General features: G+C 38.7%; 1 protein-coding gene across 1 annotated transcript in view; it reads right to left on the bottom strand.

The window, feature by feature from the left end:
• LOC117509315 overlaps positions 1 to 12,955 on the bottom strand; it is a 41,601-nt gene extending 28,646 nt beyond the window's left edge. The window contains exons 1-3 of the mRNA XM_034168979.1: positions 12,805 to 12,955; positions 3,891 to 3,979; positions 2,012 to 2,222 (exon numbers count right to left, since the gene is read on the bottom strand). Coding sequence (XP_034024870.1) covers positions 2,012 to 2,222; positions 3,891 to 3,979; positions 12,805 to 12,955 — 451 coding nt within the window. The remainder of the gene's footprint in view (positions 1 to 2,011; positions 2,223 to 3,890; positions 3,980 to 12,804) is intronic.
• Between the last annotated feature and the right edge of the window lie 533 nt (positions 12,956 to 13,488).

Below are 13,488 nucleotides of genomic sequence, written 5' to 3'. Positions count from 1 at the left end.
TGGTGCTCTGTATACACAACTGATTAGAATATTCTTAGATGTTTCATGTATAAGTTCCACTGTTACAATTTCTATGACATCATTCATAATTGTCATTTCTTCAACAACATCAGATCTGTTTTAATATACAGAGCAATACCACCGCCTTTTTTATACCTTCTGTTTACAAAATACAGCTCATATCCCTCCATTTGAACTTCATCCATGAGATCATCTTTAAGTCAAGATTCAGTGATTGCAACAATACTAAATCTATTTTTAAACTGATTTAAATAATCTTTTATTTGTGACATTTTACAATACAAGCTTCGGCTGTTTATATGTATAAGTGACAGGGTATCTTCTGCAATTTTTTCACTATTCAGCTGTTCTACTGTATAATACTCACAACCAATCGTTTTTAAGTCAAATATACTTTCATCAATATTAGTGTCTATGTCATATATTTTATCATCTGTTTCCATGTTTGATCTGATTTTTTGTTGGTCCAATTACCAACAGACGTCATATTTGATTGTCTATTCAGGTCTGTATTTCGTAAGGTCCTCCATGTTTTTGATTTGTATACCGTTTGTTCCTTCTTTCACTCTAATCCACACCCTACAATTCCAGACCCATGTAGCAACAATATGTTTCTGTTTTTTTAATAGTCTTGCTTCCCTAGCAATATCTGCATTTTTTTTTTCGTTAGATGCTCATTTATATAGACACTCGTTCCTTTCAAATTCTTTGCCTGTCTTAATAACTCATTTTTTATATTTTCTGCTTGTAAATCGTATAACAATGTTAGATAGTTTATTTTTTCTATCTCTAGTTGGAATAGTATAACAGTCTGATATCGTGTCTTGATGGATGACAACACCTTTTTGATATAAAAAGTTTGTAACTTGTTGTTCCAGTGATTGTCGTTCTTCAGGTGGTGCATCCTCCCCACTAGCTCCACCAGAATCCACCACCCTTGCATATGTCCGATGTTTTGTTTCTAGTCCAGATATTATAACATCTTTTCTAGTGAATTGTTCAAGTTCATCTACACGTTGCTCAAGTTTCTTAATGATCTTGTCCTTCTCTTTAACCAGATTTTGGAGTTCTTTAATCTCCACCATCAGTTTGTCTAGATTAGACATGTCTTTTGATATACAGTTTAATGAGGTCATTATCTCCTCTATATCTTCCTCGAGTTTATCTGTTTTCCTGGGTGGTGCCATGCCGGCTATCGTGGCTCAGTATGGCCACTATTGATTACAAAAACAATTCTTACCAGTAGCCTCCACCACCACAGGTCCGGTAGCCGCACACCAACCCTCCCCGTTGCCAACCTCGATCACAGCTGCCCCCAGCCACAGTCGTAGCTACCGCTAGCCACGGATGTAGCCGTAGGCAGCCTCAGATGTAATCGCCTCCAGCATCAGATGTCGCCGCCGCCGCCAGCCCCGGATGTAGCCGCCGTTAGCCTCGGATGTAGCCGATGCCGCGGGCCTGAATATATCGCCCTCACCGATGCCGCGGGCCTGGATGAACCGCCTCCACTGATGCCGCGGACCTGGATGAACCACCTCCGCCGATGCCGCGGGTCCGGACGAACCACCTCCGCCGACACCGCGGGCCTCGATGAACCGCCTCTGAGCCGTCTATCGCTGTTGGAGTGACACTGCCACGATGCTTCTGAGAGATGCTGCCATCTCTCAGAAGACGCTGCATCAAGGACCCTTCATTCATCAATAGATGATATAACCTCATGGGGGCAAGAGATTACTTTGGGAAACTTTGGAAATATGTTTGTAAAACAGTGATGAGAACCAAAGTAGGGTAGACAAAGAGCAGCAGGCTGAGGTGGAGGCTTAAATGAAAAGGAGGAGAAAATCCATCACACACATTGACCCTTGTAGACGTGGAATAAGATGAAGAGAAAGAAGACGTAAACATGCACAACTGGATTAAAAATATATAATAACTAGTTTGGAAGTTGGCTGTATAACCCAGAACCCTGAGTTTTGGCTCTTGTTGGTACCTTCAGCTTCAGCAGCGGTCACAGCGATGTGAGACGGCTTCTCACAGCCCGAGGGCAGAGGACACTTGATGTCCGCCGTCCCATATGGAAATCCAAAGTGCTCAAAGTGGATGCTGCTGTTGCCCATGGAGACGTATGGTTGCCCCTGGCAACAGAGGAGGCAGCGATATTCCACGGTTTCGTTTCTCAGCACAACTGTTAGAACCCGGACCTGGTACATGAATATAATGGATTAGAATAACAGAGTGGACTCGATATGGAGTGGAGACATGTGAGGAGCATCACAGGTCTTCAGTGGTCCATGCTATTCATCAAACCTTCAGCCTATTCAGGTCCAGCTCAGTTGAAAAGCAGCTCATCTCTTACCCTGTTTAACCTTCATCACTACACATTGTGAAGCTTAAGAACCAGAAAACCTGTGTTCCTCACGGATCTCACCAGAACATCTTCTTTTTGTTTTGTTGTTTAAACAATCTTAAAAAAAATATTTAGGCCATTCTTACAGATATCTGCCATATACCTTGATAGAGTCACTTTGCAGCTGTTTTGAAAAAAAGACTACTGAGAATCTGGCTAATAAACCAGATTTCATTTTGAAAGAACTTTGAGATTTTTTTTTTCTTTTTTTTTTCCAAATATGACTTTTCAATAGAAAATTAGCTCCTACCCATCCTCACTGCAGGTGCTATGATGCAAGCATCCTGAATGACAACTGCTCTGACACTACAATAGCAGTTACAAAAAACTGACGCAAAGTTCAATTTTTTGTGATTGAGTCCGATTAGATACCATTATATCAAACTGGGGTCGTCCACTTTGACCCCCAGCTATTTTTTGTGTAGGTCACTTTAAAACCAGTTCACAATACCAGTTTAGATGTGTTTGAAGGAGTTTGAAAAAGGGTCTAATCCAATTCTGACGTTTGTTTAGCACTCTATAAAACCAGTTACCACTGGATTAGTGCTCCACCAACAAAAATAAAATCTATTAATGATATTTGCTCTCTTTTGAGGCGTTTAAACCAGGTTACAATCACTTAATATGTATCAGGAACAAAGAGGTTATATATGAGTCCACACTCACACTGAGCCGTGTCCCAGCAATTCAGGGCACGTCAGGAGGCAGCACATATAGAAGTGTGTCAGAGTAAGTTTAATACTTTCCTGACATAATTTAATGTTAATTAATTTTACTGGCTCAATATCCAGGTCAGAATGGCATTTTAACATTTTTCTGAGTGGGTTCAGTCGAGACTCCCCATTGAAAATGCATTAACATCCTGGAACTTTCTCTGGTAGTCATATATAATATTTTTGATCAGGAACCAGTTTACACTTGTTTGAAGGAATCTATCACAAGTTGAACCCAATTTGTTTTTGGATTACAACAGTTTAAAACCATTGACAGTTCTTTTAAACCAAACTGATTTAACAGATGATGACCAGACATTAGTCTACAATAAAATAATATATAGATTAAAGTTAGTTAGTTATATAGATTAAATATATTTAAAGGACGTTCAAAGCTGTTTAATTTATTCTCTGTCTACCACATTGTACATTCATTTTGTAACTGGATGAACACTCCTTTGATCATATTAAAGCCCATTTTAAATGATTTACTGTTGATTTAGAACCATTCAGATGTGTTCACATTAAGATAATACCTAGCAGGAAGCAGTTTAAATAGGTTTGAAGGACTTTAAAAGCTGTTTAATCGTGTGGGCACTTTAAATACAGTTGATGTAAAATAAACAGATTGTGTTTACTGCTGTGCTGTCGTTTGAATGTGTAAGTACATCCTGTTCCTGTAGAAACTGACTCCATGGATCTTAGAGTACACTGGAATAATTTGACAACTGTTTTGTTGGCTCACTGACCTTTCGTTGGCCTGAGCGGCGGTCCAGATACGCTGACATCAGCAGCGTCTTCGTCCCACTAACGGCCACTAGAGGCAGTTTTCCTTCAGCTGCATGTGAGAAGAAATGAAGAAGAGCCTTTATTGTCATTGCACATACATACAACCAAATGTGTCCTCTGCATTTAACCATCCTATTTACAGTTAGACGCAATCCAACCACCAGGAGCAGTGAGCAACCACAGTCCGGTGCCCGGGGACCAACTCCAGATGTAGAGACGCTGCGTTGGTCAGGAGCAGAGAAAGGAGCAGACCCTAAATAAACATGTTTTTGATTGTCAGAGGAAACCAGAGGAAACCCACACGGACACGGGGAGAACATGCAAACTCCACACAGAAAGGGTGGGAAGCAATCCCACGACCTTCTTACTGTGGGGCACCAGTGCTAACCACTAAGCCACCATGCCGGGTAATGAAGGAACATTTTAAGAGCAGATGACTGAAAAAAAAATCAGCCATGAGGGCCCAAAAGATGGAAAGTGACATCTCACCAATTTCAATGAAATTTGGAGTATGAACAGTATTTGGCTAGTGTATAACTGTCACAAAATATTTTAGCATATCCTTCAGTGGTTGCCATGGTAACCAGCCTTGTGTTTTTAGGCTAAACTGTGCCGTTTAACAGATGTGAAACAATGGCGAATAAGTGTGAGAAAATTCAATGTCAGACAAACGTTTACCACATAAATATCAAGCAGCACATCTCTCCTTGTCAGAAAATATAATAATATAATAATATAATAGATAATTTGGAAATTACAATTTATTTATGAGGACATGAATTTGCTATGCAAAAACATGCTGTGCAATAATGTAAATTGTCACTATGCGGACCAGACCTGTGGCCTACCGTTCAGCAAATACAAAGACAAGCATTTAATCTTACCATATATGTAAAAAAAAAAAAATCCCATCGTATCACAAGGAATACTTGTCAGGAAGCCAAGCAAAATTACAAATACTGCCATTACTGCCATTTCTAGTGTTTTCTGCAGTCGAATTTGCATGCAAGCGGTTCATCAATATTTTATCGGCGTGTGTTTGTCATTCTGGTGGAAACCAGACCAGCTAGAGGATTGAAGCTTGACAAAGTGAGTTTGTTTTTATGTTTTCAAGTGAACTAATTTCTTGACAAGACAGTTTTGTAACATTGTCTCAAGTTGTCATGTAAACAGTAACATGCTGATGACAGAATTGAGTTTTGTTGCTGAATCCATTCATTCAATCATTGGGTGATTCTGATTCAGTGTCAACAGCAAATGAAATTATGACTGAATGGCACACTGATGTCAATGACATTGTAATGATGATGATGTGCTGTGGTCACTTTTGATATGTGATATTATGACAGAATCTCTGCACAGTCCGCTGATTTATTTTCAGTGCTCCAATCAATTTCACCATTTTCAGTTTTCTGTTTCTTCAAAATATGGCTATGTGATGTACAGGGGTCACTCTTGAAATGTGGTATGATGACAGAGGCTGAGGATGATCCACATATTCTCAGGGGTCCGATAATTGCTGTTTTGCATAAAATAAAATTTTCGTTGAATCGTTATGGTTTATTAACATTGTACAATTCATTGATTGTCCCATATTTAACTTATTGTGTAGAAAACTGGGGATCAACATGTAAAACCTATACACAACCATTATTTATTCTGCAGAAAAGAGCTTTAAAAATGATTAGCAATAGGCGTTTTAGAGATCCATCTAATCCATTATTCATTAAGTATAGGGTACTTAAATTTAATGATTTAGTTGATTTGAAAATATTACAAACAATGCACCAAGCTAATAAAAATACCTTACCAAAAGACATTCAAAATATGTTTGGAAAAAAGAGTAAGTAGTTATAATTTGAAAGGAATAGAAGTCTTTAAAAAACCAAGATACAGAACCAAAGTAAAGGAACGGAGTATTGCAGTGAATGGTGTAAAATTATGGAACAACCTCAAAGAAATCAAAGAATCAAGGTCGCTTAAATTATTTAAAAAACGTATTAAACTAGATGTTAAGTAAGTGTGAAACTATGAAATAAGTCAGTGGGTTGTGACAAAGTCTAAAATGTAATCTGTTAATAATGTCTAAAATGTTTTAAGTCTAAAATGTAACCTGTTAAAAATGTAATCTTTTAAATAATGGCTAAAATTATGAAATAAGTCAGTATGTGACAAAGTCAAAAAATGTAATCTGTTAAATAATGTTGAATAATGATGCTTAAAATTGAAAGATTGTATTGTAAAAAGGGGCAGAAAATATAAGACTTGTTCTTCCCTCTGCTCCTTTTCATTCAACGTCTTGTAATATATTCATTTCTGCTTTTTTGTTTTTCTTTTAAATGAATGAAATAAATATTGAAAAAAAATTCCACTATTTTGTCCATTTCTTCAAAATATGGCTATATTTGTTGTACACGTATTGGCACTTACGTAATAACATATGCAACAACTTTTGATTATGGTCTACAGGAGTCATTCTTAAAATGTGGTATGATGACAGGGGCTGAGGATGATCTGCACATTCTCAAATGTCAGATTCATTTCACCATTTTCAGCAATTGCGGTCATTTTCCTGGTTTTTGAATACATGGCTGTATTTATCTGACACGTATTTGCACATAATAACATACAGTATGAAAATATATCGACATGGTCTGCAATGGTCACTCTTTCGATGTGATAAAATAAGGTGCATGGATAATCCACACATATGCAAAGGGCTCATCAATTTTACACTTTTCAATGCTTTCATGCAATTTCCTATCACTTGAAAATAAAGTCACATTCATGTGAGGCATATAGGCACTTAATATTGAAGAAAACAACTTTAAATGATATTTGCATGGTCTATAGCAGTCACACGTTAAATGAGATATGATGATAAGGTCTATAGCTTATTCACAAATATGCAGGGATCCGGTAAAGTTTACCATTTTCACGGTTTTCGCCCAAATCTCAGTTACTTAAAAAAAGTGTCACATCTTCTAAAACATGATATCACTTTATATAGAAGGCACCAATTTTAATTACACACTCATGGTCTAGAGGAGGGTATTTTTAAATGTCATATGATGAGAAGGGTATTGTTAGAATCTGAAAATAGACAGGTGTCAATTAAACTTTGCTGTTTTTGCTCTTTTTGCTACGTTTGAAAATTGGAACAATTTCTACTTTTCAGAGATTCACCCACCATCCGATGCAATTGGATTTTATTTGATGAATGTCAAGCTGAGATGTCCCTCTTCAAGATATAAATAACTAAAATGGTCCGCATAATGACAATAGGCAGAGTAATATTGCGAATATTTTGTTTTTTCCACATTTGTGAAATAGGAGGTAACTTCACCGTAAAAGACACACACCATTGCCTAACAGCTCAAAGGTACAAATTCATGACACATATTTCTGAAATCTATAGAATCTGCTTGTTCTATTGATATGTAATGTTCACTTGTATGTAAAACCGATCTCTCTGTATGCTGTGTCTAAAAACGGTGAAAATGCGACCACTGCAGTAGCCACAACAGCTGATTTTGGCCCTTTTCCAGCATAGTGCGTTTCCATGGCAACCAAACTGATTTTTTTTTATATATATATATACTGTAGGATATGCCATTTTTCCTCAAAATCAACTGGTGCGAAAAGTTTCATTAAGATCTGCTGACCCTGACTTTCCACCCCATGGCTGATTTTCTCAGTCAGCAGCTCTTAAGATTTCAACACTTATTTTTTTCGTAAACATCATTGCAGGTTTTTTACTTTCACCTGCCCAACAGTAAACAGACACATGAAGGACGATCGCACAGTTAAACTTGTGCAGTTGAGAAAAAGACATTTGGATGTTTCTTTGTGCATTATCACCTTCATGTGTCTAATTCAAAGTGATGATACATTTTATATCTGACATTTTCATTACAGTCAGTTGTTGAATGTATTTAGTTCGATGTAGGTAGAAATAGTTCGCTATAACTTTATTCATGTATGCTGGAATAGTTGGACGATGACAAAGGTTTTGTTGTTTAACTCGGCCACATGGGGTGTGCAGCCACAAGATTCTGAGGATGGTCCCAAAACCCGGATCAATGAGTAAAGTTGTGTCAGGAAGAGCATCCGGTGTAAAACAAGCCAAAATAAAGATGCAGAGTACAAATCGAATTTCCATACCGGATCGGTCAAGGCCGGGGTTAACAACGACCGCAACCAGTACGTTGCCCAACAGGGTGTCGGCGGAAACTGGGCTACTGCTGGGCGAAGAAAAAGAAGAAGAAGGGTGGAAGTGAGGGTCGCAGATATTCTCCTGTCACAAATCACTCCTGCCGCCTTTCTCCACCCACTCCACCCTGTCTGCACTCTCTTCTTCACCTCTCTACCACACTCTGCATTACTTTGGACAGTTGACCCCAAGTATTTAAACTCATCCACTTTCACCACTTCTCCTCCTTGTAACTGCATTATTCCACTGGGCTCACTCTCATTCACACACATGTACTTAGTCTTACTCCTACTGTCTTTCATTCCCCTGCTCTCCAGAGCGCATCTCCACATGTCCAGGCTAGACTCAACCTGGTCTCTAATCTCACTACAGATTGCAATGTCATCTGCAAACATCATAGACCATGGAGAATCCTGTCTGATCTCATCTGTCAACCTGTCCATCACCACTGCAAACAAGAATGGACTCAGAGCTGATCCTTGGTGTAATCCCACCTCCACCTTGAATAAGTCTGCCATTCCTACTGTGAATCTCACCACTGTCATGCTATCCTTGTACATGTTCTGCACTACCCTCACATACTTCTCTGCCACTCTAAAATTCCTCATACAATACCATAACTCTTCTCTTGGCACCATGTAATAAGCTTTCTATAAATCCACAAACACACAATGTAACTATTTCTGGCCTTTTCTATACTTCTCCATCACTACTCTCAGAGCAAACATTGCATCTGTAGTGCTTTTTTCCTGGCATGAAACCATATTGCTGCTCGCAGATCTTCACCTGATATCTAAGCCCAGCTTCTACTACTCTTTCCCATAACTTCATGCTGTGGCTGATCAACTTTATGCCTCTGTAGTTACTGCAGCTCTGCACATTGTTCTTAAAAATAGGGACCAGCACACTTTGTCTCCACTCCTCAGGCATCCTGTCACTTTCCAAGATTTTATTAAGCAATCTGGTCAGAAACTCCACTGCTATCTCTCCTAAACATTCCCATGCCTCCACTAGAATGTCATCTGGACCAACTGCCTTTCTACTCTTCATCCTCTTCACAGCTGCCCTCAGTTCATCCTTACTAATCTCTTGCATTTCCTGGTTTACTCTCTCCACACATCCAGCCTTTTCTCTCTCTCATTTTCTTCATTCACCAGCTCCTCAAAATGTTTTCTCCACCTTCTCAAAACACTCTTCTCGCTTGTCAACACATTACAATCTGCATCTTTTACCACCCAAACCTGCTGCACATCCTTTCCAGCTTTGTTCCTTTGTCTGGCCAATCGGTACAAGGCCTTTTCTCCTTCCTTACTTTACAACTTATTCTACATCTCGCTAAATTCCTTTTCCTTAGCTTTTGCCACTCCTCTTTTCCTCTAATGCCACATCTCCTTGAACTTGTTGCCTACTTTCTTCATCTGTCTGACTGTTCCGATTCTTTTTCATCAACTTCTTTCTCCTTATCCTTATTAAACTACACTTAAGCCTTAATTTACTGTCACTGAATGCTTTTACTGTATTAATTGGTGTACCCTTATTGTAAACTGTTGCCTTTATTGTTTATGGACTCATAACGTAACCATTCTGAGGTTGTGCTCTTCATTTTATATTATTATGTTATAATAAGTCAGCTGGTCCTGACAAATTAGAGCCTTACTTTTTAAACCTAGCAGCTGACTTTGTTGCTGCTCCTTTAACATATATTTTTAATCTGTCTCTTGCAACCAATGAACTCCCCAGTGTGTGGAAATCTGCTTATGTTCTCCCCCTGTTCAAAGGGGGTGACCCCTTAATATTGAATAACTATCGTCCCATTTCTAAACTGTCTGTTCTAGCTAAGGTGCAAGAACAACTCATTAGTAATCAGCTCAAAGAATTTATTAACAACAATAATATTTTATCTGTCCATCAGTCGGGTTTTAAGAAATCACATAGTACAACTACTGCAGCTTTAAAAGTACTTAATGACTTAATTGACTCTCTTGACAGTAAGCACCGCCATGCAGCTCTTTTCATCAATTTATCCAAAGCCTTCGACACAGTTGACCACACATTGCTACCACAAAGACTTCTCAGAGCTGGACTTTCTCCACAATCTGTCAACTGGTTTGCTAACTATCTTTTGCATAGGTCTCAGTCTGTACAATCAAATGGGCTCACTTCCAGTTTGCTACAAATTACTAAGGGCGTTCCACAGGGGTTGGTCCTCGGACCACTCCTCTTCATTCTATATGTTACAATGTTTCTGGTGCTAAATTTCATTTTTACGCAGATGATACTGTGTTATACACCTCAGTGTCCACATTAGAATTGGCCCTATCCCAGCTGCAGACTGCTTTTAATATTGTCCATTCAAATTTTAATGACTTAAAACTTGTTTTAAATGCAGCCAAAGCCAAATGCATGTTGTTTTCAAACTCCAAGTCTAAATCACAGAATTTGCCAGTAATCACCTCTTCTCATGGAGTACAAATGGAACAAGTGTCTCAGTACAGATATCTTGGGATTTTAGTTGATGACAGTCTCTCTTTTACACCTCACATCCAGCAGCTGGCAAACAGACTGAAAGTGAAATTAGGTTTTTACTTTAGAATCAAGTCTTGTCTGTTTTTGAGGCCAAAAAGAGATCGGCTGCATCTACTTTTATGTCTGTGTTGGATTACGGTGAAGTAATCTACATGCTTCTGTTCAAAGTCTACGTGTTTTAGATTCTGTTTATCATGGTGCCTTAAGGTTTGTCACCAACTTAAAATCTCTTACTCATCATTGTTTGTTGTATTCTCATGTTGGTTGGTCAGATCTGTCTTCTCGAAGAAAAAGCCACTGGCATCTTTTAATTTGCAAATGTATTTTTTAGGCTTGCTTCCCTCGTATCTCCAGGTTTTTATCAGCAGAAAAGCCACAGGTAGTTATAGTCTGCGCTCCCAGGATCTGCTGTTGCTGTCTGTTCCTAAGGTCAGAACAGAACGAGGAAAGAAGGCTTTTAAATTCGCCGTGCCCTTCACCTGGAACAACTTACAAAATGACCTGAAACTTCAGGAGCTGGTCTCTTTAAACACTTTTAAAGCACTGCTACAAGACTTGGAGGCTGAAACATCAGTCTGTAGATGCTTGGGAAGAAGATCACATGATGCTTGTTTTTAGCAACATGTTTCATGAGTAGCAATGTTTGTTTTATCCCGTTTGTCTCTTTTGTTTGTTTTAACTTTGTCTCTCTTTTGCTGCCTGTCTTGGCCAGGACTCTCTTGGAAAAGAGATTTTCAATCTCAGTGAGCTTTTCCTGGTTAAATAAAGGTTTGAATGAATGAATGAATGTTCTGTATTTCTTGTAGCCAGTCTGCTCTGTGTTAGTCTGATCCCATCAGATCTCAGAAGCTAAGCAGTGTGGGGCCTGGTTAGTACTTGGATGAGAGACCTCTTCAGAACACCAGGGGCTGTGTTTGTTTCTCCAGGTAAAACTGGAGTTGCATCAAGAAGTTGCTGTGGTGACGCCAAACAAACAACAACATGTTCTTTATATTTTAATGCTGACTGTTTTTTTTTTTTGTTTTGTTTTGTTTTGTTTTGTTTTTGTGCCTGTGATCCTGTTTTCCATTGAGAGAGAAATACAACAGCAGGAAAAAGGAAATGAGAAAATAAAAGTGAAGGAAAAAGTGAGGAAAGCTGAATGAAGGAAATGGTCCTTCTGCCAAAGCTCTTCACAGAGCATTTACCAAGACGTCCTGGATGGCACTGTGGTGTCCCCAAAACTTGTTCTTGGGTCTGGAGCTGACTGCTGGATAGGTGGTGCTGACTCCAGACCTCAGCGCTTCCAGTGTTCCTGTAGATCCACAAGAACAGTTCGGATTTTAACGCTGTTTAACTCAATCCACGTCTGAGATGATACAACGTAATGCTGGACTGACTGGACCGGCTGGCGGTGTGAGATACTCAGTGGAAGGATCCAGAAGAACCCATTTCTTTTCACTGGTGATTGGTTCTTTTACAGACAGAGAACTGTTTTATTTTTGCCAGTGGTGAGGGTGGAAGTTATAATTCCTCTCTGTCATTCCTCATTATCTTAACTAAATTTTGATTTGATTTTTGATTTTATTGTTGCATTTCTTCTCTTTTTATATTTCTTGTTGGAATCATGCTCCTTATTTCTCTTCTCTTTATACACTTAATTTTGAATTTTCTGTGTTTTCTCATTTGTAAATCAGCTTCAGTACCTGTGCAGCAGGTAGCTCAGTGGAAGAAGGAGCTGGGTTATCAGTATGTAGACCTGGGTTTGACTCCCGGTCACACTACCTGTCTTTGTCCTTGAGCAAGACCCTTCACCTGGGTTGTCCCAGTCCAGCCAGCTGTAAATTAATACCAGTGTAACAAAATGTCTGTTACACTGAATATCTGTTACACTGGACATCCCGGATATCCCTCCCCCTACCCAGAGCAACCTTTAAATTCTATTTCTCATGGATGTTTTATGGTCCCAGATGAAGCACAGTTTGATTGATTTTTAGATGAATTGTACTTGTTTTTAATAAGCATACATGCGTGCTGCAGAACATGTAATAGTGTTTGGGTAGTAAGGGTTTCCCCCAAATTTGGTGCATCACAGATCTGGATGTTGATCTTCACAGTGAAGTATGGAGGAGATATGAGATACTATATGTACAGACCGGATGAGAGCAGATCTTGAATGTCCACCCACTTGTACGTCCAGAGCAGTAGTGTGACAGAGACGATGGTGAGGACAGGACTCAGGTACTTAAACCGCATGAAACGCTTCAGTTTGTGCTGCTGCTTCCGAATACGAACCATCACACCCATAATGCCTCAGTTCAGAATCATTCAGATGACGAAACCTGCTAAAAAAAACAGAAACAACAGTATTTTTCTGGATCTACTGGATCAGATCAATCAGGCTTGCAAAGCCAAACAGCACAATTTAGTTTTGTAGATGTTCTGGTTTCAGAAGGTGTCAGTTGTGTTTTTGCCCATGCAATTAAAGCTTGAATACATTTTTAATTGATCAGCTGTGATTTGTGAAAACTCGGTGCTTATTTTGCAGACATGACAGCAGCTTCAATTCTCCAAATTAATTTAGCATTATTAAAATAGAACTTTATTAAAATGACAATCAGAAACAGACATACAAGTGGAACAATGCCAAGTATTTAAATACTTGTGTTTTTGTTTAGTTTTTTTATAATGAAATGAGATGTAACATGTTTCACAAATATATATCTGATATATACATAAACAAGAATATGAATCAGAGAAGTACCGGTACGTACCTCCGCTTTTGTCCTGATTACTGCTCTTTGATCCTGGTATCTGAATTTTAAAAGTCATTACTGATA

This window comes from Thalassophryne amazonica, chromosome 4 (assembly GCF_902500255.1).
Source record: "Thalassophryne amazonica chromosome 4, fThaAma1.1, whole genome shotgun sequence".
NCBI lineage: Eukaryota > Metazoa > Chordata > Actinopteri > Batrachoidiformes > Batrachoididae > Thalassophryne > Thalassophryne amazonica.
This window is presented reverse-complemented; position numbering and strand designations above follow the sequence as displayed.